This window comes from Zonotrichia leucophrys, chromosome 8, assembly GCF_028769735.1.
Source record: "Zonotrichia leucophrys gambelii isolate GWCS_2022_RI chromosome 8, RI_Zleu_2.0, whole genome shotgun sequence".
Lineage (NCBI taxonomy): Eukaryota > Metazoa > Chordata > Aves > Passeriformes > Passerellidae > Zonotrichia > Zonotrichia leucophrys.
The window spans coordinates 29,369,190-29,394,842 of NC_088178.1; the positions used below are offsets into that span (position 1 = coordinate 29,369,190).

Below are 25,653 nucleotides of genomic sequence, written 5' to 3' on the forward strand. Positions count from 1 at the left end.
AGGACTGTTTGGTGGTTGTTCCAAAACAAAATTTTAAAATTTTTTGTGCTGCTTGTGATGCTCCAAACCCAAACTCCACACTTGTATCTCTCTTGTTCATCTGAGCACTTCAGGCTGATAAATTCCTAATTTCTCCCAGCTCGCTGCAAAGCCATTTTTCTTTGCCAACTATGAAATTACAGCAGCTTAAAGAACCAAATCCACCCCTCAGGTGTGCTTGTGATTCCGAGTGATTTGGTGATTGAAGTTGCTCCTGGACTGGGGGACATGATTTATCTTTCACACAGGCTGCAGATGGATAATTGGGGACAAGGATTAGGGACACAGACAGGAGAATGAGGTGCTTGGGATTTTGGCTTAATAGGAACAAGGAAAAAACACCACTCACATTCTGTGCATTTCTTTTTTGTTTAAGTAGAGAATATATTGGTATTATAAATATTTCAGACTCCTCCCAATGATGCCAAAGTTGAAACTCCCAAGGTGGGCAGTGCTTGAGAATAATTCAGGTGGGAAAAGAGATCTGAGTTCCTCAGGAAGGAGAAGGGTGGGGTAAAATCCATCTCAGGGAAAAGACTGTGCTGCTGGGTTTTGGTGGGATGGGGGGATCTCTCATGGAATCTCACTGTGGAATTCAGTGTCAGACCCTGAAGGTGAAACCCTTGAGGTGCCCTGGCCATATCCAAGCTCGTTATGTCCTTTTTTCTTTTTTCCCCTGATTTTCAGTGACGGTTTTCTGTGGGGCAGAGCAGCTGCTGTTTGCAGTGGAGGAAGAGAACAGTCTGGGGGGAGAACCCAGTGCCACCAGTGATGGGGGACACTGGGACACTGGTCTGTCTGTCTGTCTGTCTTGTGGGGAGCAGAACAGACAACCATGGAATCATTAGGTCTGGAAAAGGGCCCCCTGAGCTCCTTTGCTCCAGGCTGAGCCCCTGCCCAGCTCCTCAGGGATTCTGCAGCCCCTGCCCAGCTCCTCAGGGATTCTGCAGCCCCTTCCAGCTCCCTCAGGGATTCTGCAGCCCCTTCCAGCTCCCTCAGGGATTCTGCAGCCCCTTCCAGCTCCTCAGGGATTCTGCAGCCCCTTCCCATCTCCCTCAGGGATTCTGCAGCCCCTGCCCAGCTCCTCAGGGATTCTGCAGCCCCTTCCCAGCTCCCTCAGGGATTCTGCAGCCCCTGCCCAGCTCCTCAGGGATTCTGCAGCCCCTGCCCGGCTCCCTCAGGGATTCTGCAGCCCCTGCCCAGCTCCTCAGGGATTCTGCAGCCCCTTCCCAGCTCCCTCAGGGATTCTGCAGCCCCTTCCAGCTCCTCAGGGATTCTGCAGCCCCTTCCAGCTCCCTCAGGGATTCTGCAGCCCCTGCCCAGCTCCCTCAGCCTCTCCTGGTTCCCCAGACCCTTCCCCAGCTCCGTTCCCTTCCCTGGACACTCTCCAGCCCCTCCATGTCCTCCTTGTCCTGAGGGGCCCAAATTGTCCCCAGGACAGGGGGACTGGGGCAGGCACTGCCCAGCTCCTGCTGCCACAGCTCTGCTGCAGCCAAAGACCTTTTCCAACCAAGTTAAAAAGCTGAACAATCAAACCTTTCTTTTCTTTCCCCTCATATTGGATTTCTTCTGCACCTGGGCACAGGGAAATGCCCTTTGCTCTGTGGAATATTTGTGTGTGGGTCACCAGTGAGCAATTCCACATGTTGGATGGCTGAGGATTTGTGCTGAAGGCAAAGCACTGGCACTTCTGGGGCAAATTGCTGCTGGTTTCACTAACAGGGCTGTGTTTGCTGTCACCAACTCCCCTGAGCTGAGGAACTGGGCTCCTGTTTGGTTTTTCTATTAATTTCCTTAGACTAATGCAAAGTATTAGATCTTCAAGCATCCTCTCCTAATGCAGATTTGCAGCCTCATAAACACCTTCTGCAAGGAAAATAATCAGTGGCTGCATCTTTGCTCCAACTCCCAAGTGCTCCTGATTATTGGCTTAATATTTTTTTTTGGAATGGTGTTGCTCAGAGTGAAGAGAAGCAAAAGCCAGGAAGCAGAAGCACAGGGTTGCTGCTGGAAGGCTGGAGCTCCTCATGGATGGCAGGGAGCTGGCACAGAGGGGTCAGCTGAGTCCTGAACAGAATCCTGGAATGGTTTGGGGTGGAAAGGACCTTAAAGCTCATCCAGTGCCACCCCTGCCATGGCAGGGACACCTCCCACTGTCCCAGGCTGCTCCAAACCCCATCCAACCTGGCTTTGGACACTTCTAATTTGTCTGGGCAGCCTGTGGCAGGGCCTGCCCACCCTCACAGGAACAATTCCCAATTCCCTCCTGCAAATGCCCCCAGCTTGAGATAGAGGTTCAAAGAGAGACCTGAGCTGAACCTCACAGGACACAAAACACCACGAGTTATAAAACCAGATTCCAAGAAAGGCATCTACCCAGAGCTGCTTCTGTCTCTTCCTTTTTTAAGTTGCTGCAAGTGCTCTCAAGATGAGAACCAGGCAGAATTTTGAAGAAGCCAGTTTATTTGGGTTTTTGCTGTGGCATTCAATTCTGCTTTCTTAGCAGCTGGCTGAGCATTGAAAGAAGAGGTTCTAGGAAATAAGATGCAAAAGTAACAGCAAGGATAGTTGTTATGAAAGGAAAAAACCCTTTCTGTGCTGTTCTGTGGTGTTTATGATCTAGATAAGATAGAAAAGAGCTTTTAAAGGGTTGGGGCATGGACTTGCTTGTGCTCTGTGCTTCCTCAGGCAGAGTAACCACCAAGAAAAAGCCTCTGAAAGAAACTGCAAGCGGTGAAATTGAGATTTCTTGAGCTGTTTTACACTTGCAAACATAATGTCTTGTGCTCTGGTGATTCCTTGTCTCTGAGTCAGAAGAGAGACATCTCCATGTCACTGGCACGGGGACAAAGGCCTGGCCGGACAATGTTGGCCTGTGTTCCCCCCTCGCTGCCTTTTCAAACGGGGAGGTTCTGTTTAATGGCTCCTTTGTTTGCTTGGTGTGTTTTGGACACTTGAACGATGGGGTGTTGGCAGGAGTTTTGTCTTTTCTCAGTTGTTTTGATAGGGGGGAGAACACAGAGAATGTCCATCAGCTCCAAAGACACATTTCACGCTCCGGCCTGGTGGCTCGCTGTCGGGCCTTGCTGAAGATGACTTTCATGAGGGGAAATTTTTAACAAATTAAACAAATCTAGCAAGCACTGGGTGGTAATCCCCCCCTCCCCTCTCAATATCACTATTCTGCTAAGAAAACACGGAGTAAAACCCCCTCTTTATGGAAATCCTCCATGTTTTTGGTGCCAGCTGCACTCCTCAGTTTCCGTTTCTTGAGCAAAAGCAGAAAGAGTGAACCTTAATTCTTGCCATGAAGAACCTTAATTATTTCCATGAAGTTTGCATTTAAGCAGCCTCAAACGAACCTTTGGATAAAAAGCCTTGGGCTCACGCAATGTTAGTTCTGGAGTTTTATCCCAGCAAAGCACAAAAAGAGGTTCTTGAGTTCCCTACCCCAAAGTTTGCTGCCAGAGGTGCTGATTGCTTCCCACAGGGCGTCGGGGACCCTTTGTTGTCCAACAGAAACACAGAATTATGGAATTGCTCAGGTTGGAAAAGCCCTCTCAGACCATCTTTTAAATGGTCTTTTAACTCTTTCTAGGGATGTCTCCTGCCAGGGCTGGACAACAGTTTTGGGGAAGAAATTTTCCCAATATCCAACCTAAACCTCCCCTGTTCTGAGGCATTTTCCATCTCCCCCAGGCAAAAGACCTGGATGGGGCAGTACCAGTGAACTGGAAACTGCATTAAACTGCTGGAGAGCTGCAGTAAAAAAACCCCAAACAACAACCTCATAAGCAACAACTCCCTGCTCAGCTGAATAAATTATTGAAGATATCTTAGTGCTGGGGATGCTTCTGTGCCTCATGATTGTCTGCTTAGGAGAGAATCATGGTTTTACCCTTTAGATGAGGGCCTGGAGTGACAGGAGAAGGAGGAATATCTGGAAGATCCCAGAGGGAAGGGTTGGATGGATTTTGGGCAGGAATTCCTGGCTGGGAGGGTGGGCAGGCCCTGGATCCCTGGCAGTGTCCCAGGATGGGGCTTGGAGCAGCCTGGGACAGTGGAAGTGTCAGGATGAGTGAAACCTGGGCTTGGGGGTCTCAGCATTCATTTTATCAAATGAGCAGAGCCTCTTCTGCTCTGCACATGCTTTGCTGCTTATTTTTATGGAATAACACTTTAAGTGTGCTTAGCCTCATAGGGAACCTAACTCTACCAGGAATCTGGGACAGTGGAGGAGGAGGAGGAGACAGATGGGACTGGTAGCAAAAACTTAGGTAAAAAATAATCAGTGTTTGGGATCTGTGTGAGTCTGAGGAACTTCCCAAGTAATTTCTGCAGGTTTTCCCTTTATCACTGTTTTAGTTGCCTCTGCTGGTGGTGATTTCTCTCCCAAACCATCACCCAGTGACTGTTGAAAAGTTTATGTAATTCTGACACTTGGGCCGTGTCTGATCCAAGACAGGATGCAAGTGCCCATAACAGCATCCATGGTTTAGTCTTGGCTTAAATGTGGTAAAGCTCAGCTGTCCAGATTAAGGGATGTGTATTTTGGAAGGATATGTCTGGAAGGAAGGTTTGGGTATCAGGATGTGATTTTGTGCCCTTAAAACACAGTTAGAACCACAGAATCACAGATGGTTTGGGTTGGAGGGACTGTGAAGCCAATCTCAATCCAAGCCCACATTCCACCACCCCAGGTGGTTCCAAGCCCAGCTGGCAGGTGAAGCCCTCAGATCTCTGATATTGATTTTGGTAATGTCTCAGCCATTGATTATCACTGGGTGCAGAGGAGCCACTGCCCAGGGATTTGCATTTAGGATCTCCTGCCACCCTTCCCTTGGGCAGGGGAGGTGAAATTCCTCTTTGCAATCCTCTGCAAGATGGACTGTGGGGAGCAGCAGGAGCTGGGGATGCTGAGGGTACCCAGGGATGTGGAGTCTCTGCTCTGCACCCAACACCCCTGCAGCCATGGGAAACCCTTCAAAGGATGCTCCAACCCTGCTGTAGCAGGAATTGCTGCTGCAGGGCTGCTCCCCCTGCCCTGCAGACCCTCCCTGGAGTGGGAACCATGTCAGAGTGACGCTGGATTGTGGCAGCCTGGCTTTGCTCCCTGCAGGCTGGTGGGAAAGCACGTCCCACACGAGGCAGGCTTTGCTGGGAGAGCTGCCTGGGGGAGGAACGTGAGCTCTGCTGCCTGCTGGGGGGGAGAGGCACAAAAAGCAGCTTTTTTTTTTTTTGCTGAGTGTTCCTTAAAAACAATCCAGGCTTTGTTGCTGAAGCCACAACAACAGTGGCTTGACTCCTTTCAGTGCAGGGAACTTTAAAAGGGCCGTTTCTGCCCAGGCACAGGACAGCCTCCACCTTTATCTTAGGGGATAAAACAAGCAAAAACCCTTTCTTTCCCCCAGAAAATACCTTGTGGGGAGGGAGAAGACTGCAACAAGCAGAAAAAAAAACTAGAAATGGGGAATTTGGGATACAAAACCAGGAACAAACAAAAATTTTCCCATTGTAGTGCCATTGGAAGAGAAGTCAGAGGAGATTTAAAACTCCCAAACCTTTTTGGGTTTTTGGGGGAAGGTGGGAGATGAAGCTTTAATGCTTTTCTATGTGGAATGAGATGGTCTTTCAGATCCCAAAGCATTCTGTGATTCCATGATGAGGAACAGGGAATATTTAGATCCTTCCTCACTTCACCTCTAACAAAAGCACAGGCAGCAGCTCCCTGAGCAAAAATAACCCCCCTCGTTTGACACTGAAGATATTGTTGCACAAAATCTGGGCAGCCTGAGGGAAACCTGCTTCCTTTCCTATGGCTTCATGTCTGCTTTCTGTCTGCCCTTTCCAGGCAGAAAGGGGCTGTTCACTCCTGCTGAGTGACCTGGGAAAGGCAGCACTTCTCTGCTGAGCCTCAATTTCCAGGCATCCTCCTTGCACCTCCCCTCGCCGAGGCTCAGAGCTGCTTCATCAGCACAAATAGCCAGACTGACAGAGTCTGAAATGCCTGCTCAATGTCGGCTGGCTCCCCCTGGGCTCTCTCAGCAGGGCTGGAATTCAGCCCTGTGCTTGGGGGGGTTCTGGGGGGGCTGCTCAGGGCCCCCCCCAGGCAGACAGGGCCTCCAGCAGGGCAGATTTTGCAGGGAAAGATTCCAAATCTGGGATTCCAGCAGCAGCAGCTCCCTCAGGGGGTGGCAGGGTGTGACCCTCTGCTCTGGTCACTCTAGGGCACCTCTGGCTGCAGGTGACAAAATGTCCCCATCACTCCAGGCCACCCCTGTCCCGCTCTCCCATTTCTGCCTCCAAAGCCCCACACTGAAAACAGGGTTGGTCTGAAAGCGTTTGGTTTTTGAGAATAAGCACAAACACTGCTTGTGGCACTGCAGGGGATAGGGAGGGGATATTTCCCTTCTGGATTTGTGGTTTCTCTCCCTTTCCCTGGGTAGGAATGAGTTTCCTGGCCTGGCTAATCCAGACATTGATGGTTTTGCCACCTTCAGCTTCTCCAGTACTGAGCACATCCCTCTGAGCTCCCCTGGATCCCTGTTCTCTTCCAAAGCTCTCTCTGCCTTGGGAGGAGAAGTTCTCCTGCACATCCATCTCCTGATCCTCTGTAAAATCAGCACTTAAGTGCTTTAATTAGGATTTCCACAGTGTCCAGCTCCCATCCTGTCCAACACCAGGCTGGTGCTGTCAGCAGGGCCTCCCTCAGCTGAACTCTCACTGCTGAGGGTGGGCCATGGCAGGAGGGTTCCACCTGACATATTTCAGTTTTGGAAGGAGGTTGTTGCTTTATTTGGTATTTCCTTATCACTTCACAGCTCCTGAAAGGTGTCTGTGCTCAGGTGGGGCTGGGCTCTTTCTCCAGCAGCACTGACACAACCAGAGGACACAGCCTCGAGCTGCACCAAGGGGAATTTAGGTTGGATGTTAGGAAAAAGTTTTTTACAGAAAGGGTGATAAAGTTCTGGAATGGTGTTTAAAAAAAAAGCCTGGATGTGGCACTGGGTGCCGTGGGATAATTGAGGATCTTGAAGGTCTCTTCCAACTCGGTGATTCTGGGATCCTGGTGATTTTGGGATTCTGGGATTCTGGGCTTGGTGACTGCTGGAGGTTTATTCTGAACACAGAATGGTCCAGCCTGGCCTTGGGCACTGCAGGGATCCAGGGGCAGCCCCAGCTGCTCTGGGAATTCTATCCCAGGGCCTGCCCACCCTGCCAGGGAACAATTCCCAATATCCCATCCCTGTGGCAGTGGGAGCCATCTCTTCCTCAGCCATCCTTTCTGGTTCTCTGCCTTAGGGGACACAGGAACCTTGGAACTGATTCCTGCTGCTTCTCCTGGAAATACAGGGAAAGTCTCCTTCTCTCTCTTTCTCCTCTCCACTTTTTAAACCTCCAGATTGATTTCTAAAGATTTTAAGTTTTCCATTCTCTCAGAGCCTTCTGTTGCTCTCCTGCAGCATTTCCAGCTGTAAGAATTTGCCCAGTGCTGTTGAACCTCTGATCCTTTGTCCCCTTTTCCCTGTTCCAAGCTGCCACTTTTCTGCCTTGCTTTCCTTTAGAAGCTGACCTGCAGAACTCAAATCCCCTTTTGAACATCTCCTCCTTCCAGCCCTGGCTCTCCCAGCACAGAATAACATGAAAACAAACTTTCTGAGGGGAGATCAAACACAGATTCCATGCTTGGAAGCCAACAAGCTTCTTTGATTTTTTTTCCTTTTCTCTCTTTTATTTTTTTTTTTTTTTAAATCATGCTCACAGGAAGTTTGGTAAAAGAAATATTCCTGTGCCTCGAGGAGCCATCTTGTGTTCTAAAACAGAATGTAGAGGAGAAGTGGCCAATTTAGATCTTTTGCCCTGTGCTGAGACTGAACACAACCCGCACACAGCAGCAGGAAGGAGCCATCCCTCACCCCGTGGAGGAGGAAAACCACTTTTCCTCATGCCTGACACTCAGCAGCTCATGGGGACCTGCTTGGTGTGGACAGAGCTGGGGGATTGTTGGGGTTTATTCCAAACCAGTGACGTTGGCTTTGGGTTTGTTGTGTTGTAATTTTTGGTTTTGTTGTGCTGTAATTTTTGGTTTTGTTGTGCTGTAATTTTTGGCTTTGTTGTGCTGTAATTTTTGACTTTGTTCTGTTGTAATTTTTGGTTTTGCTGTGTTGAAGGTGCCTCGTCACCAGACATGGAGTCCAGCTACGGGGGAGGCCTGCTGGACATGGTGAAGGGAGGAGCAGGGAGGCTCTTCAGCAACCTGAAGGACAACCTGAAGGACACCCTGAAGGACACCTCCTCCAAGGTCATGCAGTCTGTGGCCAGGTACAGTGCGCCTGGAGCAGGAAAAACCAGCACAGCTCACAGGGATTGAGGAAAGGGGAAAATCCCAAATAATTTCTTTGGTTCTGTCTCACCGTTGGGGTTTAGCCTCAAGGAAAACCCAAGTAAAACCATGTGAGCTCATAGTGAGCATCAGCACCCTGAAATGTGGGAAATGCCAGTGAAATGGAGCACCTGGTCTCCAGCTCCTGGAGGATTCCCTGTGGGATCCTTCCAGTGAAACACCACCTGAATATTTATTTTGTCACTGGCGTTGATGCCTCTCTCTGCTGTGCTTGCTGATGTTCCCATCCCTAAATCCACCTTGGCATGGAAGACAGGCTGAGGTGACTTTGCTTGGGGGACTCTCCTGGTGTTGTCCCCTTCCATGGAATCAGGGGCTACAAGAAATTGTGGAAATTTAATGCAAGACCCCAAAGGGTTTGAGGGATCTGCAAAGTGCAAACTGCTGGAGATTTCTCTTGGAAACTGGCACTTAAAAATTAATGACAGAAGGGAAAAGGGACCTTTCTTGCAGGTTTTGTATCCAGTTAATTGCATGTGGAGAGGGGGAGGCTGGGTCACTGTCTGCGTCTCAAGAATTAATTTTAAGATGAATTTTCCTTGTGTGATAAGTAGATTTTTTTTCTGGGCAAACACTCCTAACGTGCTGCTGAAGTGCCTAAATTCTGTGCCCTGCTTTGTCTCTTAGTTACACCAAGGGAGAGCTGGATATTTCCTACATTACCTCAAGGATCATAGGTAAGCACTGTGGAGAAACACAACGCCCAGAGCTCCAAAGGCCAGAACTGCAGGCACCCCGGTGATGCTGGCCTCTCCTTGCCTTGGCAGTGATGTCTTTTCCTGCTGAGGGCGTGGAGCTGGGATTCAGGAACCACATTGAGGACGTCAGGACCTTCCTGGACTCCAGGCACCCCGACCACTACACCGTGTTCAACTTGTCACCCAAATATTATCGCAGTGCCAAGTTCCACAACAGGGTGAGTGCCTCCCACGGGGGCAGATTCCCCAGGGAAAGGGGCAGCTTGGACCCTCAGTTTGAGGGGATTTAAGATCTAGAGGTGTTTTTGGGAGTTTTAGCTAGGATGAAAGAGCTGGAAAGTTCAGGGATAATGCTCATGTGAGGAACCTGGGAGAGTGAAAGGCATTGCATGGAGAGGCTGCAGGGAAATAAAGATAAACCAGAGTTTATTCTGTTCCTACAGAGTGTTGGAGCTGCTGCAGGGAAAGAATAAAATGGAAAGCCTTTGGAAGAAATTACCAATAGAAGGGGGGAGATGATTTTCTTGCAGTTGGGCTTTAATCAAGCAGGCAAAGCTGGGGATGGAAAGGGGATCTGAGGGGCATTTTGGCTCTTGTGACTTTAAAAAGCCACCTGCATGGCCTGGCCCAGTTTCCCTCTCTAAAACCAGAGCAGCATCAGGGAGCACTGCGAGGCTCTGCTTCACTAATGGCTTTTAGAGGAAATCTCTATGAAATGCTGCTGCTGAAATGCAAGATTAGATTTAATCTTTCTGAAAACTTCCTGTTCTTTCCCTCTCCCACGAGGGAGTGCTGTGTTTTGGTGTTGTGTTCTGTTTTTTTAAAATTTCTAACTTTTTGGTGCCTTCAACCCAAAAGGCAGGCTTAACTCTCAGTCAGGGTAAATGAATCTAATCTAAGGCTAATTTAGTTTTAATTTGAGGTGTAGCTGAATTTATCTTCAGTAATTCTGATCACCAGAAACCACTCACTGACACTTAAAGCAAATTTCTCTGTGGCCATCAGTAACCAGACTTCAAATACGAGTAAATGAACAGGGAAGACTAATTAAGAGATATTAAGAGCTCAGAATCTTCAGTCTTGATTGATTTTGGTGCACCACTGATGCTGTTTGTGGGTGGAGAAAAAATTATCTACTTCTGAAAGCCCAGCATTAAAGATCTATTGCTGTGTGAGCTGGCCATAATTCCTGAATCCCTGGAATTATCTCCCACCCTGCCCAACACTTTACAAGTGACTTTTAATGCCACTCCCAAAGGACAGCTCAGTGCTTTGCAACCATTGCTTTGACTCACATAGGAAGAAAATAAAATTACCTTATAATAACATATTGTGTTTTTTATGGGCTGGGAAATTCTGATTCCAAGTATTTTTCATGAGAAAGAAGTGTGAACAACACAATACATGATTCCCAGAGCTGGAGAATCCCAGCTGCTTTTCCCCAAGGTTGTCTGTGCTGAGTGCTGGTGAGGTTCTGTTTGATAGAAACACCAAGCACACATTTAATTTCCTAATTGTGAACCATCAGGCAGATGTGTAATTAGAGGCAATGTAAATATGTAATTATGGACTGGTGGGAAACGTGTGTTATTTACTAGAGAAGTGATAATGGCTTTTCCAGATGCTTGGCAGGGAGGGCTGCTCTGAGGACTGTCAGTGGAAGGGTCACTGTGGGAATTGTAACAGGGAAAATCAAGGATGTACAACAGAAGGAATGAAAGAAACTCTGGGGACAGGAGAAGGTGAGAGGGTAAATAGGAATGGTCACTCCCTGCTCTCCAAACTTTGAGCACTGCTCGATCTGTTCAGTGGCTTCTACAACACAAAGCCACATCTGGATATTCTGGAAGCCAAAACTTTCAGAGATCTAAAAAGCAATCAGATAAATACCCTACTTGCTGTGAGACAGAAATGGAATTTGCCAGCTTGGCCTGGCCCTGCATCCCATGGGAGCCTTTGGGATCCTTGCTGGACACAGCCCAGCCTGGCAGGGCTCTGGCTGGAATCTGGGTGCCTGTTTCTGCTCCAAGATGTTGTGCAGGTGTCAGACAGAACCTGCAGTGCAAGTTTTATAAAGCCTGGAGCATTTCCTTCCTCTGAGAGATGAAACAGTTCTGGGGAGCATGTGGCTGTTTCAGAACATCTGGGCAAGTCATCTCCTTCCTTCCCCGTTCCCATTGAGCAGCAGCCAAATGTCAGCTGAGAGAGAGAGAGAACCAATTCCTCAGCTGAGGACAAGCCTCAGGACATTCCTCCCTTAAATTTCTTCTGGCCAGAAATGCCTTTTAAAAAAGAGATATTTCAATTAAAACCAGATGAAAGGGAGATGTCTGTCGAGGGCTATTTGATGTGCTGCTTGGGACAGCAAGGACTGACTCAGAACCAGCACACTGAGGAATAGGGACCAGACAGACTTTAAGATTTGTGGGGTTTCAGCTCTAAGGAGCCATTCATTTTTCTGGCTCATACATTAACATACTTAGATAGGATTTAGTTTTTTTGAACAGAACTTTCCCTTTCATCAGTTTAATATCTGTCACACAGGGCTTGGAGATCCTGTGCCAGAGAAGGATTCAGAACAACAGATGCTCAGTGCCCTGTGCAAATCAGAGCAGTTTTTAGGGACACGCTGTACAAAGGCTTTAGAAATCGAGGCGAGACTGGAGCATTCTGGAAGAGCCCTCCAGATAATCTGATGTGAAATGTAAATTTTGAAAAATGTGCAGTCAGGAGCAACACATCAGCCCAATGTCATTGCACTGAGAAAGCTTTTTTGTCTGCCTCCTCATAAGCCATGGGAGGCACGGCGCGGAGTCACGCACGAGGAGAGCTGGAGTAGGATTGCAGCACATTACTCTGGGTTGTAAAGGACAAGTAGGTGTCTTGGCAGGGAGAATGAGCAGAGCAGGGCCTGTCTGGTGCTCCCACAGAGCTGTTGGTGTGCTGCTGCCATCCCTGCAGGTGTCTGAGTGCAGCTGGCCCGTCCGGCAGGCGCCCAGCCTGCACAACCTCTACGCTGTCTGCAAGAACATGCACAACTGGCTGCAGCAGAACCCCAAAAACGTCTGTGTCATCCACTGCATGGTGAGTGCACCATGGCACTGCCAGCACAGCTGGGCACTGCCAGCCCACACTGCTCCTGGAGTGCCTGCAGCCTGGGGACAGCATGGGGACAGCTCCTGAAACAGGAGATGGGATGGGATGGGATGGGATGGGATGGGATGGGATGGGATGGGATGGGATGGGATGGGATGGGATGGCATTTCTTCCTCTCAGCACAGCCAGAGACGTCAATTCCCTTCAAAAAGAGAGAAAGATGCACTTGATGCCTCCAATCCTGGAAATCCAACTCAAAAATCCAATTCCTTTCCTGTCCTTTGATAGGATAGGATGGGATGGGATGGGATGGGATGGGATGGGATGGGATGGGATGGGATGGGATGGGATGGGATGGATGGGATGGATGGGATGGGATTGACCCAGAGTAAAGGACATCATCACCCAAAGCTCAGCTGGAAGAGAATCACTGAATGAGAAGCAGGAATGCAAAGCAAGAGAGGTCAAAATCATTCTCTAGGAGAAAGGTTTGAATTTCACCCAAGAGCTGCCAGCTTGCTGTGACTTGGCCAGGGTGCCCAGAGCAGCTGTGGCTGCCCCTGGATCCCTGGCAGTGCCCAAGGCCAGGCTGGATGGGGCTGGGAGCCCCCTGGGACAGTGGGAGGTGTCCCTGCCCATAGCAGGGGGTGGCACTGGATGGGCTTTAAGGTTCCTCCCAGCACAGACCATTCTGTGATTCTGTGATTTGCACTTTAATCTAAGTAGTCACAGGAGCAAATGCAGCCTTTGGACTGAAGGGGGCTGGAAAATGGGCAGAAAGCACAGAGCTGGGAATTGTGTGGAGCTGTGAAATGGAGACTGTTGAAGTCTCCTGCCACAGGAGAGGTCAGGCCTGGCTGAAGGAAGCCCCCAGAGGGATTACTCAGCACTGGGCAAGGCTGCACTGTGTGAGGGTGGTGTGATCCTGGATCACTCCTAATTTACTCCATGCAACCTTCCCCGTTGACAGCAATGCCCCAAAGCAGAGCTCTGCCTTGCTCCTGGAGCCCAAATTAAACCAGGAGGCTGTCAGCCCTGATCAGCACAGACTGGGAGGAGTGGAGGAAATGACTGATCCCAAACTGCACAGAGCTCCCATGGGAGCCTGGCATTTCTGCCTCTCAGCACAGCCAGAGACGTCAATTCCCTTCAAAAAGAGAGAAAGATGCACTTGATGCCTCCAATCCTGGAAATCCAACTCAAAAATCCAATTCCTTTCCTGTCCTTTGAGCAATGGATATCAGGATAATGTGATAAAGGACAGGGAGTCCTTTCCAACACTTTCTAACAAGGTTGCAGAAACCCTCTTAGTTTATATGAACCTGAGAGATCTTGCCAGAAACAACTGGCAGGGGCTAAACTTGGAACAAAGCAAACAGCCTGTTCATGTCAGCAGGTTCTTGGGGTCTGGATCAGCTCCAGTACAGAAAATCCTACAGAAAATGGCTGGAATGCCTAAAGGGGGCCTGAAAAATACAATTGCAAGGAGGGAGAGTGGTGAGGCCTTGAGGAGTTGTGGATTCCCCATCCCTGGAGGGGTTTGGAGCAATTAGGGATAGCCAAGGTGTATATCAGGAACCCAGGCCACTGGGAATGCATTGATTTTCTCCTGCTCTTCCTACATTTTTGATCTATCAATGTGAGTCAGCAAACTTTGTCCCAGAATCACTTTAAAAAACCCCATCAGGAGCAACCAGAGCTGTGGAGATGTTTGGGTGAGGGAGCCTGGGGCTGGATTTTTTGTTTGATTGTCCTTTTCCAGGGTAAATTTCTACTAGAGGACTGCCTGCAGCTGTAGGATGGGTGCACTCTGACCCCTGTGGTCACTTCCAGGCCTATGTTTGAAATAATTAGAGAATTACAGCTGGGGAGCAGCCATAAAACACCAACATTTGCAGCCAAAATCTTCTTGTGGGCTTTCCAAACAAGAGTAAACCACCCTCAGCTTTGGCTGCTCCCTGGATTTTATCTTAGCTTTGTTCACTGAAGTCCTGGGTGTTGAACAAATGACACAGAACTCAAAATTGTTCATCATCTTGTGGTCTCAATCTTAGTTTTTCATAAATCATATTTTGAATTCACGGTGCACAGAAAAGGTTTCTAAAATAGATGTACTTTTATAACAGATTTTCCTTAACACTCCCTGGAAAAGAATCCAAGATTACAGCTACCTGGGAGCAAGCAGGGAGAACCAGTAAAAATCATAGCATCTAGCACAATTTATTCATTCTTAGTCAGTGAATACGTCTTTCTGAATAAATATAAAATACTTTTTTTAAGAGGCTCTTTACCAGACCAATCCTGCACAGCATATGTACAAGAGCTCTACACTATTATTTCACACTCCTTTGCACTTGCAAAACTCCTTGCTTTTCCATGGAAATCTCAGGGTGGAGATTTCAGGAGGAGTGGGGAGCTGGAATTTAAAGGATCTTTGTGGTACTCACAGTTTTTCCTCTCCGCCCCTTTCCTTGCCAGGACGGCCGTGCAGCCTCAGCAGTTCTGGTCAGCGCAATGTTCTGTTTCTGTCACCTCTTCTCTCATCCTGGCCCTGCTGTGCAGCTGCTGAACACAAAGAGACCTGGGATTGTCCTGTGGCCGTCTCACAGGAGGTACAGTACCCTGGCTCAGCACTGAGCTCCATCCCCTGCTCAGAGCTGCCCAAAGGCCTGGCGGGTGTGCTTTGGCCCCTCGGCTCAGCCAGGTGTCCAGATCCCACAGTGTTCCCCAGGGATGAGCAGGGAGCTTGCCCAGAGCAGCTGTGGGATTTGGGATTTCTTTCCTTGGAGATCCCCAGTGGGGTCTCACCCCCAGCACAAAACCAAGTTCTGGGACTGAGCTGGGAAGCTGCTCCTGCTCTGAGCAGAGAGCAGGTGACATTCAGATCTCCCAGCCTGAATTATTCCTTTATTTGAGATATCTCTGCTCACTGCAGAGAGTGGGATTAGATCACTGCTGAAGGTCCTTCCAACCCAACCACTCCATGCTGAACCTGTGGTTAACAGGGCCCTGGAGAATCCCTCTCCTGTGCCAGCTGCATCCTTAGAGAAACAGCAGTGCCAGTGCAGTTCTGTGCCAGCTGCATCCTCAGAGAAACAGCAGTGCCAGTGCAGTTCTGTGCCAGCTGCATCCTCACAGAAACAGCAGTGCCAGTGCAGTTCTGTGCCAGCTGCATCCTCACAGGAACAGCAGTGCCAGTGCAGGCTCTGTGCCAGCTGCATCCTTAGAGAAACAGCAGTGCCAGTGCAGGCTCTGTGCCAGCTGCATCCTCACAGGAACAGCAGTGCCAGTGCAGGCTCTGTGCCAGCTGCATCCTCACAGGAACAGCAGTGCCAGTGCAGGCTCTGTGCCAGCTGCATCCCTGCAGGAACAGCAGTGCCAGTGCAGTTCTGTGCCAGCTGCATCCTCACAGGAACAGCAGTGCCAGTGCAGTTCTGTGCCAGCTGCATCCCTGCAGGAACAGCAGTGCCAGTGCAGGCTCTGTGCCAGCTGCATCCTCACAGGAACAGCAGTGCCAGTGCAGTTCTGTGCCAGCTGCAGGGATGTTGGAGCTCATGGAGACTCCAGTCCTGAGCCTCCAAAAGAATGGCACTGCCGCTGGATTTCGAGGCAGATTTGGAGCATGAAATGAAAGCAATGGAGGTTTCAGCCCTGGTTTTCTCTGCCTGCAGGTACATAGGGTACATTTGTGACCTCATAGCAGACAAACCCGTCATCCCCCACTGCAAACCCCTCACGATCAAGTCCGTCACCCTGAGCCCCGTCCCCTGCTTCAACAAGCAGCGCAACGGCTGCCGGCCCTTCTGCGACATCCTGAGCGGGGAGACCCGGATCCTCAGCACCTCCCAGGAGTACGAGAGGATGAAGTGAGTGCTGGGCCCTGCCTCCCTCGGCAGTGCAGGCAGCCCCTGCCACTTGCCTGGGGATGGCTGAGCTGCAGGCACTGCCTGGCTGCTGATCAACGGAGATACTCACTGAGAGTTAGTGCCTGGGGTGAAATACATGGCCAGGGGGAGTCTGAGCCTGGCAGGGGTGGGATAACCACAGACATCAGGATCTGAGGTTGTCAGGGGTGGGACAACCACAGATATCAGGATCTGAGGTTTGCAGGATTGGAATAACTGCACAGACATCAGGATCTGAGGTTGTCAGGAATGGGATCACCACAGACATCAGGATCTGAGGTTGTCAGGAATGGGATCACCACAGACATCAGGATCTGAGATTTGCGGGATTGGAATAACTGCACAGACATCAGGATCTGAGCCTGGCAGGGGTGGGACAACCACAGACATCAGGATCTGAGGTTGTCAGGAATGGGATCATCACAGACATCAGGATCTGAGGTTTGCAGGATTGGGATAACTGCTCAGATGTCAGGATCTGAGGTTGGCAGGAATGGGACACCTTCCTAGAGATCATCCAGTGCTCTGTTGGTCCCCCTGTGGAATATTTTTGTTCTAACCAAGCAGAGCATTGAATGCTCCTCCTTGCTTGGCCTGAGGGAGGTGAGAGCTTTGATGTGGTGGGAGGGAGCTTAACCCTGGCTTTCCTGCTGTTCCCCTGCAAGAGAATACCGTGTGCAGGAAGGGAAGGTGCTGATCCCACTGGGAGCCACTGTCCATGGAGATGTTGTTGTGTCTGTCTACCACATGAGATCCACCATCGGGGGACGCCTCCAAGCCAAAGTAGGAGCTGCTTTCCTTCTCTTCTCTTCCCCTTCCCTTCCCTTCCCTTCCCTTCCCTTCCCTTCCCTTCCCTTCCCTTCCTTCCCTTCCCTTCCCTTCCCTTCCCTTCCCTTCCCTTCCCTCCTTCCTTCCCTTCCCTTCCCTTCCCTTCCCTTCCCTTCCCTTCCCTTCCCTTCCCTTCCCTTCCCTTCCCTTCCCTTCCCTTCCCTTCCCTTCCCTTCCCTTCCCTTCCCTTCCCTTCCCTTCCCTTCCCTTCCCTTCCCTTCCCTTCCCTTCCCTTCTGCCTAAACATGGAATCTCTACAGTTTCCTTGGGGATGTATTTAAACCTTGAATATTCGAGTTGCAGAGTGGGCAGTGAATATTTTCCTCCTCTCCACTCATCCTTGGTGCCCTTTGCTGTGTAGATGACGTTTCCCTGAGGCCTCTACTCCAAGTGAAATGTTTATTTATTTTTTGGGACACTAACCTGTTGCTCCCATGTATTCAGTGGGAACAGCTTAATTTCACTGCAAAACTGATAAGTAGATCCCAGAAATAAAGAGAAAAAGGGAAAGAAGGCCAGTTCCTGAAGGTTTTCTGCTGTACAGAGGCTGCAGCAGCAGGGTTGAAGGCAGATGGAAATATTGGGAATATTTGGGAATATTGAGAAAGGAAATATTGCCTGTAGAACAAGCAGAATGAATTCAGCAGTTAAGATTAGGGTAGAATTAACTAATTCCTGTATTTAAGCCCTTGTTCAGTCTGGTTCTCTCTGCTTTTTTTTTTTTTTTTTTTCAGATGACCAACACACAAATATTCCAAATTCAATTTCACACTGGATTCATAGCCCTGGGAACAACCACTCTCAAATTCACCAAGTGAGTGTTTGAAGCTGAACATTAATCAAACCTGATGCATAAAAGCCTGATGAAGGCTGAGGGAGAACAGTCACAGATGAAATATGAAAAGCCTGAATGTACTGAAAGCCTTTTTATAGCTTTCCAGAAATATTCTTCCCTTTTCAACTGGACCACTCTTGTCCCCTTTAGGCCTGAGCTGGATGCCTGTGACTCTCCAGACAAATATCCTCAGCTTTTTCATGTTATACTGGACATAGAAATACAGTCTGCAGACAGACAAACTGAATTAACTCCCCCATGGGAGAACTTCACAACAAAAGACATCAATCCCTCCATTCTCTTCTCCTCCCACCAGGAGCACCAGGACACTCTTGCTTTGGCAGGTAAGGGCTGCAGGGATCTGTTCCCTTCCCATGATTGATTCCTTCGTGCTGAGCTGGGTTTGGTTTCATTCCCCCTCTCTGGTGCTCTGTGCTGCAGGCAGAGGTGCCACGGATTCCCCCCAGGATAACATCAGGAACGTTGGGCAGAGTGCATTCTTCTCCTCTCTCAGCTGGCAAGGTAGGCAAGGCTTGGTCTTCAGAGTCAAATCTGCCCCAAAGAACACAAACAGCCCCTGTTCCCCTGGCTGGAGCTGCAGTGAGGCTGAGGGACCCCACTGTAGCATTGGATCACAGAGCTGGGCACACCCTGGTGCTGCCATGGAGTGGGAATTCCTTTCCTACAGCATCCTCCTCAAACTGGGCTCTGTGGGACCATTGTTGACACTTCTAGGGTGAGCCTTCACCCGAGGCCTCCTTCATGCCAAAACTTGAAATAAATAAGCCTTGATGAGAAAAATTCAGGTTAATTTTGGCAAAGGAATCATGGTTGGAAATGACCTTTAGGGTCATCAAGTCCAACCATTCCTCAACATTGCCAAGGCCACCACTGACCATGCCCCCAAGTGCCACATCTCCCATGGATGGGGACCCCAGCTGTGCCAGGGCTGCAAAACCCTTCAGGGGAAGAAATTCACCAGTTTTTACTTTAAAAAGCAAAATTATTCTAGCCAAATGCTGCTGTGCTATTCTCAGCCTTCTGTTCTGCTTGTAAGCTGATTTTTACGGGACCTTTGTGATGACCAAACTAACAGCTGCCTAATTTTATTTTCAATCATCATTTAGATCAGAAATCTGACAAAAGTAGCTCTCACCCCACCTCAGAGGATCGAGCAGCGTTGGTGCATGAGGAAAGCGAACAGTCAGATGACGAACTCTTGTCCCTTTCCAGTCAGCACAGTAATGCCAGCGGCGACAAGCCCCACGGGACACCCAAACACAGCAAAAAGCAGCAGGAGCCTCCAGCAGCACCTCCCCCTGAAGACGTGGACCTGCTGGGCCTGGATGGCAGCCCCATGAGCAAGAGCTTTCCCCCGCAGCCCAGCGCTGCCCCCTCTAACTCTGACCTGCTGAATGATCTGTTTGGGGTCGGGGGGCCGAGCTCGCAGAGCCCTGCTGCAGCTGCTGCTGAGGAGGTTTTCCCCGTGGGGGCACCTGGATCTGTGCAGTCGACCCCGCGGCGCTCGGCAGCCTCGGCGTCGCCGTCCCCGTCCCCCAGGGTAGGAGAAGGTAACGGTGCCTTTATTATAAAAATATCGTAGCAATACTCCATAAATAATGCTGTCCTGGTCTGCAAATCAGAATTAAAACATTTTGAAGGGAGGGTGTTTACATTTTCCACTTTAGGGGAGGCTCCTGCCTTCCTTAGCAGATACCTATCTTTTCAAACCATGACAAATGCTTATCATAAAAATCAGTAAATTCACGTGATACCACCAATATATCAGCAATAAGTGTTTGAGGAAGTTAAGATAGCACTTTTGAAACATTCATGTATCAAGAAAACAGAGCAAAAACTTTAAACAGTTTGATATTAATGACAATTGTTATTTGTTGGTGTTACCTCTAGAAGACAAAACCAGCAGAGGCTGTAATGAAGAACAGAAGTTTTGATAAAATTGATGATGTAATGAACTGCATCCCCCCCAAGGGGGGACTTGGGCTTGGAGGATCCCTCTGGGGGATCTTGGCTACCTCCCTTTCATGTAGGGGATCCCAAGAGGCCCCAACCAGCTCCTCTGCTCCAGGCTGGTGCATCCTCACCAAACCAGTCCCTACTGGAGCCACCCTGGAATTTGGAGGCTCCTCACTCCAACCACCACTGCAGAGCCTCAGTTTTGCTCTCATTATGGGCCCAATAGTGCACATGAGTTTTACAAAAACTCCTCTGGGGGTTTGGGTAGACCTACAGCACCATGAATTGAATTTCCCTCTGAACTTAGGGGGTTTGGAGCTGTGAGAGGGATCCTGGACTAGGAAATAGAGAATTGCTGTCTCTCTCAAGGCCAGGCTGCAGGAGTGGTTGGATGGATATTAGGGAGAGGGATCTTTTGAAGGATGAAGCAGAGCAAGTGCAAAGAGAGAGGAGAATGCAAGTTTCAGTGGAAGAAATTGGTCACTTGTACCTGCAGAAGGTTTCTCTTGTTGTAGGCTCAGCCTGAGCTCTCACCCACGGCAGGTTTTGCAGACACATCACAACAGAGGTGCAGCAACAGATCAGGAAAAGATTTAGGGATTTAGGAGCTCTGCAGAGCCAGACTCACACAGCTCAATTGTGCCAAGCCAGGAAAACAAGGATAAGAGCTTGGGAAATGAGTGAAGAGTAGTGACTGAGTAACATAAGTAATGAGTAGCATCATCACCACATGCAGAGCTGCTAGGGATTGTACCTTTCAGGATGCTTTTAACCTTAAATTTGTTGACAAGAATCTGAGTGACTTCATAGGGGTTTCTTTTGGTTGAGTTTGTTGGGGTTTTACACGGAAGAGAGAAGACTGAACAAATTGATCAAAATGGAGTTTGAGAAGAACTGGAGTTTTGTAAGAAGTGATGTAAAAAAGATATCCATTATTTTCTATCCCCAACATGGATAACCTTTGCCAGCCTGAATCATCTTGAGAGGAAGCAGGAATGGCAGGAATTGCACCAGGCAGTAACTCCAAGCTCCAGTCTGTCCTCCACCCCCTCCTGGCAGTTAAAACTCCACCTGAGGTGCCTGAGTGCTTTAGCACTCACTTTGCTGGCTCTAAATTCAGCCTCTCTTAGGAAACGAGAGATGGGGTCAGTTTGTTGCCATGGCCAGGCTATGGGGCTCTTTAGGGATATTAATTTGGGATATTGATGCTCTCCAGTTGCTCCCCCACAGTCCCAGGCTGTCCCCTCTTTGTTACCTGCAGGTATCAGATTTCCTCTCCCCACAGCATTCCCTTACCCTGAAGCACATCCCTGCTGCAAGTTCATGCTTTCCTTTCCTCAAATATGTTTTCACAGCCACTGCCTTTGATCCTTTTGGAAGCAGCCCCAAGCAAACTGGTCCAGACCTCCTGGGCTCCTTCCTTGGCTCATCAGCTGTCCCTGGGGATCCTTTCCTCCAAGCCACAAGGAGCCCTTCACCAACGGTGCACAGCGATCCCTTTCACATGGGTAAGAAAGGGGAGCCTCTTCCAGGGGGTTTAAAGAAATGGAAAGCGTTGCTCTGAAACAGAAATGGAGCCATTAAGTACAAAGTGATGATTCCCATGAAAGGACTCTAAACCACAGAAACCCCACGAAACAGGAAAGAGCTTTTTGTCTCTGGACTTAAAGTGTGGCAGGATGAGCCGAGTTTTGCTCAGGTCTTAGACTTAATTAATAGGCTATTTATATAAATAAAAAAGAGGGCATGAAGAATGTCTGCCCACATGTTCCTGTGGGTATGAGGTCTCCTTTGAACAAAACTACCATTAACTGCCCTAAACACAGCCATGTTTAGAGAAAACACACATCCTTTGGTGATTTTAGTTGCAGGCACCAGCTTTCTTTAGCTCCAGTAGTAACCCTAACCAAATTCACAGCTGAATTTGACTGAAGAGAAGGAGTTTTCTTCTATTTGTTTAAAAGCTCCCTAATTTCCTCCTTCTCACCCCAAAATTTCAGGTGTAACCCTGTCTGAAACACATTCAGTCATGGATTTGTTTGTGCCTGGTCATCTAACATGTGCTCCTTGGGAGTATTCCCTGGAAAGGGATCTTAAAGACCATCCAGCTCCAGCCCCCTGCCATGGGGGGAACCTCCCACATGAGGTTCTAGGACTTTGTGGGGTCCCAGTGGCTCCTGGTGGGCACTGGGCTCTGCTGGTTTTGCTGCACTGCTTTCAGATGCTGATATCAGTCATTCTCTTTAGCTTCAGGCACTCCAACAGTTTCCATCCAACCAGATGTTTCCAGTGGTTGGGACTGGCCCAACAAAGCAGGTATGTGCCATAAAATTCAGGGTGGTTAGCAAAAAAAAAAAAAATACCTTTAAGGAGCTCTGAGAGGGGAGAGGCAGAGGGGAAATGCTGCCAGTGACTGCAAAGAACAGGTTCCCTCTAAAGATTTCCAGATTTAAAATAATCTGGGTTGGTTTCCTCAAGAGCCCAGAGCAGGACAGGTGAGGTGAGGGTGTCCAGAGGTTGTTTCATCCCATGGAGAGCCATGGGAAGAACCTGGGCAGTGCTGTGCATTCCCAGGATGGCACTCAGTGATTGCCTGGTTCTTTCTGATCTTGGGAGAGTGTGCATGGCCTCCCAGAGCTGCTTCCTGAAGGCTTCTAGCTGTTAAAATGTGTGCACATGTCACAATTCCTCTGGCAGTGCAGACAGTCTGGGAACATTCCTGCTGCTGTTCCTAATTGGGAGTGGGAGTGCAACAAGTCTGAGGCTGCTGAGGAACTGACAATGGTACACTCAATTTTAATAGCAGTCTTCTAATATGTGGCTGAGCACTGGGGAAGAGCTGCACTCGTATCAAACAGGAGGAAAAATGTCAAACAGAAGGAAAAATGTTCTTTTTTCTCTTATATATATTATATATTTTTTTCTTTTCTTTTTAAGGTGGTTTAGGAATGGGAAGTAAGTCTGCTGCCACCAGTCCTACAGGATCCCTCCACAGCACTCCCACTCATCAGGCTAAACCCCAAACACTGGATCCATTTGCTGATCTGGGAAGTCTTGGAGCGAGTTTAGCAGGTTTGCATCCCTTATTAAAAAAAAAGGAAAATAATAAATTACCAGCATTCTTTTAGAGAAATAGGCTGAGCAGCCTGCTATGTGTGGGGCCTCTCAGCCCACCTGCATGCCAGTGCTGCTGCCAGGCTTTCCCTTCTGCCTGACTCTCTGTAACTCTCACAAATCCATGCTTTTCCTGATCCCTGGTCAAAAAATGTGCTGGCAACGTGCAGGGAGCTCAGCAGGCTCCTTGGATTGCAAAGCACAACCTCTGATAAGTCCAAACATGCTCTTGCTGAGGATGCTCTGTGTTCAAGTGCTGCCACAGGCCTGGGAGGAGAATTTGGCTCTGCAAAGCTGCTGGGGTTCTTGAGGAATTGCTTCCTTCTAGACTTGACTTGTTTGAGAGAAAAGCTGTGGAATTGTTCTGCCTCTAATTTGCAGTATTATCTAAAGATGGGGTATTTCACCTGGCTACAAAGCTTGACTGCTTAGAAAAGCCTTTTCCCCTTGTTTTATGTAATAAGAAAATCAGCAAACCCTCAATTCCAATGCTTAAAAGGCAGTTCTGAGAAATGATTGAAGCTTTCCTTAAAGCCCAGCATTGTCTGAGTGTGGTAAATAGATTTTCCTTGCCTTTGTTGCTGCCCTCAGCTCTTTGGGAGCCTTGTGGTTCGGTGTGATGTTTGTTTTCCCCTTTGCGTCAGTCCCAGCACGGCTCTGGAATTCGGTTTCCCAGTTCCCTCTGCTGGATTTCAGGCTGCTCTGCAGGAGCAAAATAAAAACCGTGCCAAGCCCCAAGTCAGAGCCACCGAGGTCCTTTTAAAGCACACATTCTGTAGGAGAGTGGTGGGGTTTAAAAACAAATGCCTTGGCATCCCCAGGATGTTTAAGCACATTTTTGTTGGTCGTGAGTAAATCAAAAGCTCTTCATCCAGTTTCCATGACACATTTCTGAGCTGGGAGCTGAGCGTGGATGTCAGTGTGAAATAATAAAACATTGACACTGGGTTCCTCCCACAAACACAACCAGAGCCAGAGGAGCATCCCCTAAAGCAGCAAGGTGCTGGGGCTCATCTCTGTGGATGGTTTTAATCAGCACAGCGTGAGGAGACACAATTCCAACAGCACCAGCTTGGTGTTGGCACTGACACCCATTCCTCAAAGCCCCAAAGCCAGGTGCTGTCCCAGAAACAGCTCACAGAGCAATCTCTGGGCTAAAGCCATGCTGCAAACATTCGTGGCACAGCTGAAAGCAGAACCCCGGGGGACTTTGCTTGGATCAATTCTGCTTTGTGAGAAAAGCTGTGCAGATGATCTGCCTCTAATTTGCAATATTGTCCAAAGGTGGGGCATGTGAAAAACGCCAATCACTTGTTTTTAAAATTTTAAAAATTTGATAGTAATAAAATGGTTATAAAAATAGCAATATAATTAGAGCAATAATAATTTGGACAAATTGGATTAGGACAATATGAGACAAGAGAGACAAAGACTTATGGACAGTCCAGGTACCTTTTTCTGGGCAAAATAAGCCTGAAAAAGGACCCACATTAGCAGAGGATTAACCCTTAAAAACAACAGCCTGTTGCATATTCATACACCTCATCCATGATGCATAAATTCTATTCTAACACAGGATTCTGTCTGGGCAGTGTCAACTTCTTCCTCTGAATCCTGACAGCACCTTAGATGGAGGAAGTTCATTTCTTCTGATAATGGGGCAATAAATTCTCTTTCTCTGAAAGATTCAGGTGTCCTGTGGCTGCTGTCTCAGTGCAAGTGCTCTCTTTAAAGAAGTATCCTACATAGCATAGTTTCTATTTTAACATTTTGTTATAACCTCAAACGACATTTACCACACTACTGAAGAGAATTAATCCAGCATTACTTTCTAACACAACACATATAACATTCATTTGAATATTCGCAAAAAGCCAGTCATAAAACACGCATTTTTCACAGGGTATTTGCACCTGGCTACACAACTTGACTGCTCAGAAACGCCTTTCCCCCTTGTTTCATGCCATAACCAGCAGAGCCTTGATTCCAATGCTGCAAAGGCAGCTGTGGTTTATTCCCGCGGTGACTCTCTCCCGTGGTTTATTCCTGTGGTGACTCTCTCCTGTGGTTTATTCCCGCGGTGACTCTCTCCCGTGGTTTATTCCTGTGGTGACTCTCTCCTGTGGTTTATTCCCGCGGTGACTCTCTCCCGTGGTTTATTCCTGTGGTGACTCTCTCCTGTGGTTTATTCCTGTGGTGACTCTCTCCCGTGGTTTATTCCCGCGGTGACTCTCTCCCGTGGTTTATTCCCGCGGTGACTCTCTCCCGTGGTTTATTCCTGTGGTGACTCTCTCCCGTGGTTTATTCCCGTGGTGACTCTCTCCCTGTGTTGCTGCCCACAGGTGGCCCCTCGTTCGCCAGCAAGCCCACCACGCCGACGGGCATGGCCGGGGCCTTCCCGCCGTCCCCACAGAAGGCACCGCCACAGCCCATGGGGGGCAGCGGGTGGCAGCAGGGCACGGGCTACGGCTGGCAGGGGACACAGGCCAAGGGCCAGCCCAGCGTGCCCCACGCCTCCCCCCAGAACAAACCCAACTACAACGTCAGCTTCTCGGCCACGGGGGCGCAGGGCGAGCGCGGCAAAGGAGCTGCTAATGTCGGTAAGAGCCTCGGGCGCCTGTGGGTGTCCCTTGGTTTGCAGGTTAGGGCTAAGCAAGTCAGTCACGTGGATTATTTGGTGCTTTATCCTCTCCTGGACTGAACTGTGCTATTTAGGAAGTTCTGTATTCCAAAGGAGCTTCCAAAATAATCCTGGAA

At 48.9% G+C, this 25,653-nt stretch overlaps 1 protein-coding gene across 3 annotated transcripts in view; it reads left to right on the forward strand.

Moving 5' to 3' along the window:
* DNAJC6 (DnaJ heat shock protein family (Hsp40) member C6) overlaps positions 1 to 25,653 on the forward strand; it is a 40,061-nt gene that overhangs the window by 10,999 nt on the left and 3,409 nt on the right. For all 3 annotated transcript variants that reach the window (XM_064720405.1, XM_064720407.1, XM_064720406.1), the window contains 15 exons: positions 8,211 to 8,361; positions 9,071 to 9,120; positions 9,211 to 9,359; positions 12,103 to 12,225; positions 14,716 to 14,849; positions 15,909 to 16,103; positions 16,808 to 16,925; positions 17,705 to 17,784; positions 17,956 to 18,149; positions 18,247 to 18,327; positions 18,933 to 19,376; positions 21,138 to 21,290; positions 22,030 to 22,098; positions 22,720 to 22,854; positions 25,239 to 25,496. In XM_064720405.1, the coding sequence (XP_064576475.1) occupies positions 8,211 to 8,361; positions 9,071 to 9,120; positions 9,211 to 9,359; positions 12,103 to 12,225; positions 14,716 to 14,849; positions 15,909 to 16,103; positions 16,808 to 16,925; positions 17,705 to 17,784; positions 17,956 to 18,149; positions 18,247 to 18,327; positions 18,933 to 19,376; positions 21,138 to 21,290; positions 22,030 to 22,098; positions 22,720 to 22,854; positions 25,239 to 25,496 (2,334 nt within the window). The remainder of the gene's footprint in view (positions 1 to 8,210; positions 8,362 to 9,070; positions 9,121 to 9,210; positions 9,360 to 12,102; positions 12,226 to 14,715; positions 14,850 to 15,908; positions 16,104 to 16,807; positions 16,926 to 17,704; positions 17,785 to 17,955; positions 18,150 to 18,246; positions 18,328 to 18,932; positions 19,377 to 21,137; positions 21,291 to 22,029; positions 22,099 to 22,719; positions 22,855 to 25,238; positions 25,497 to 25,653) is intronic.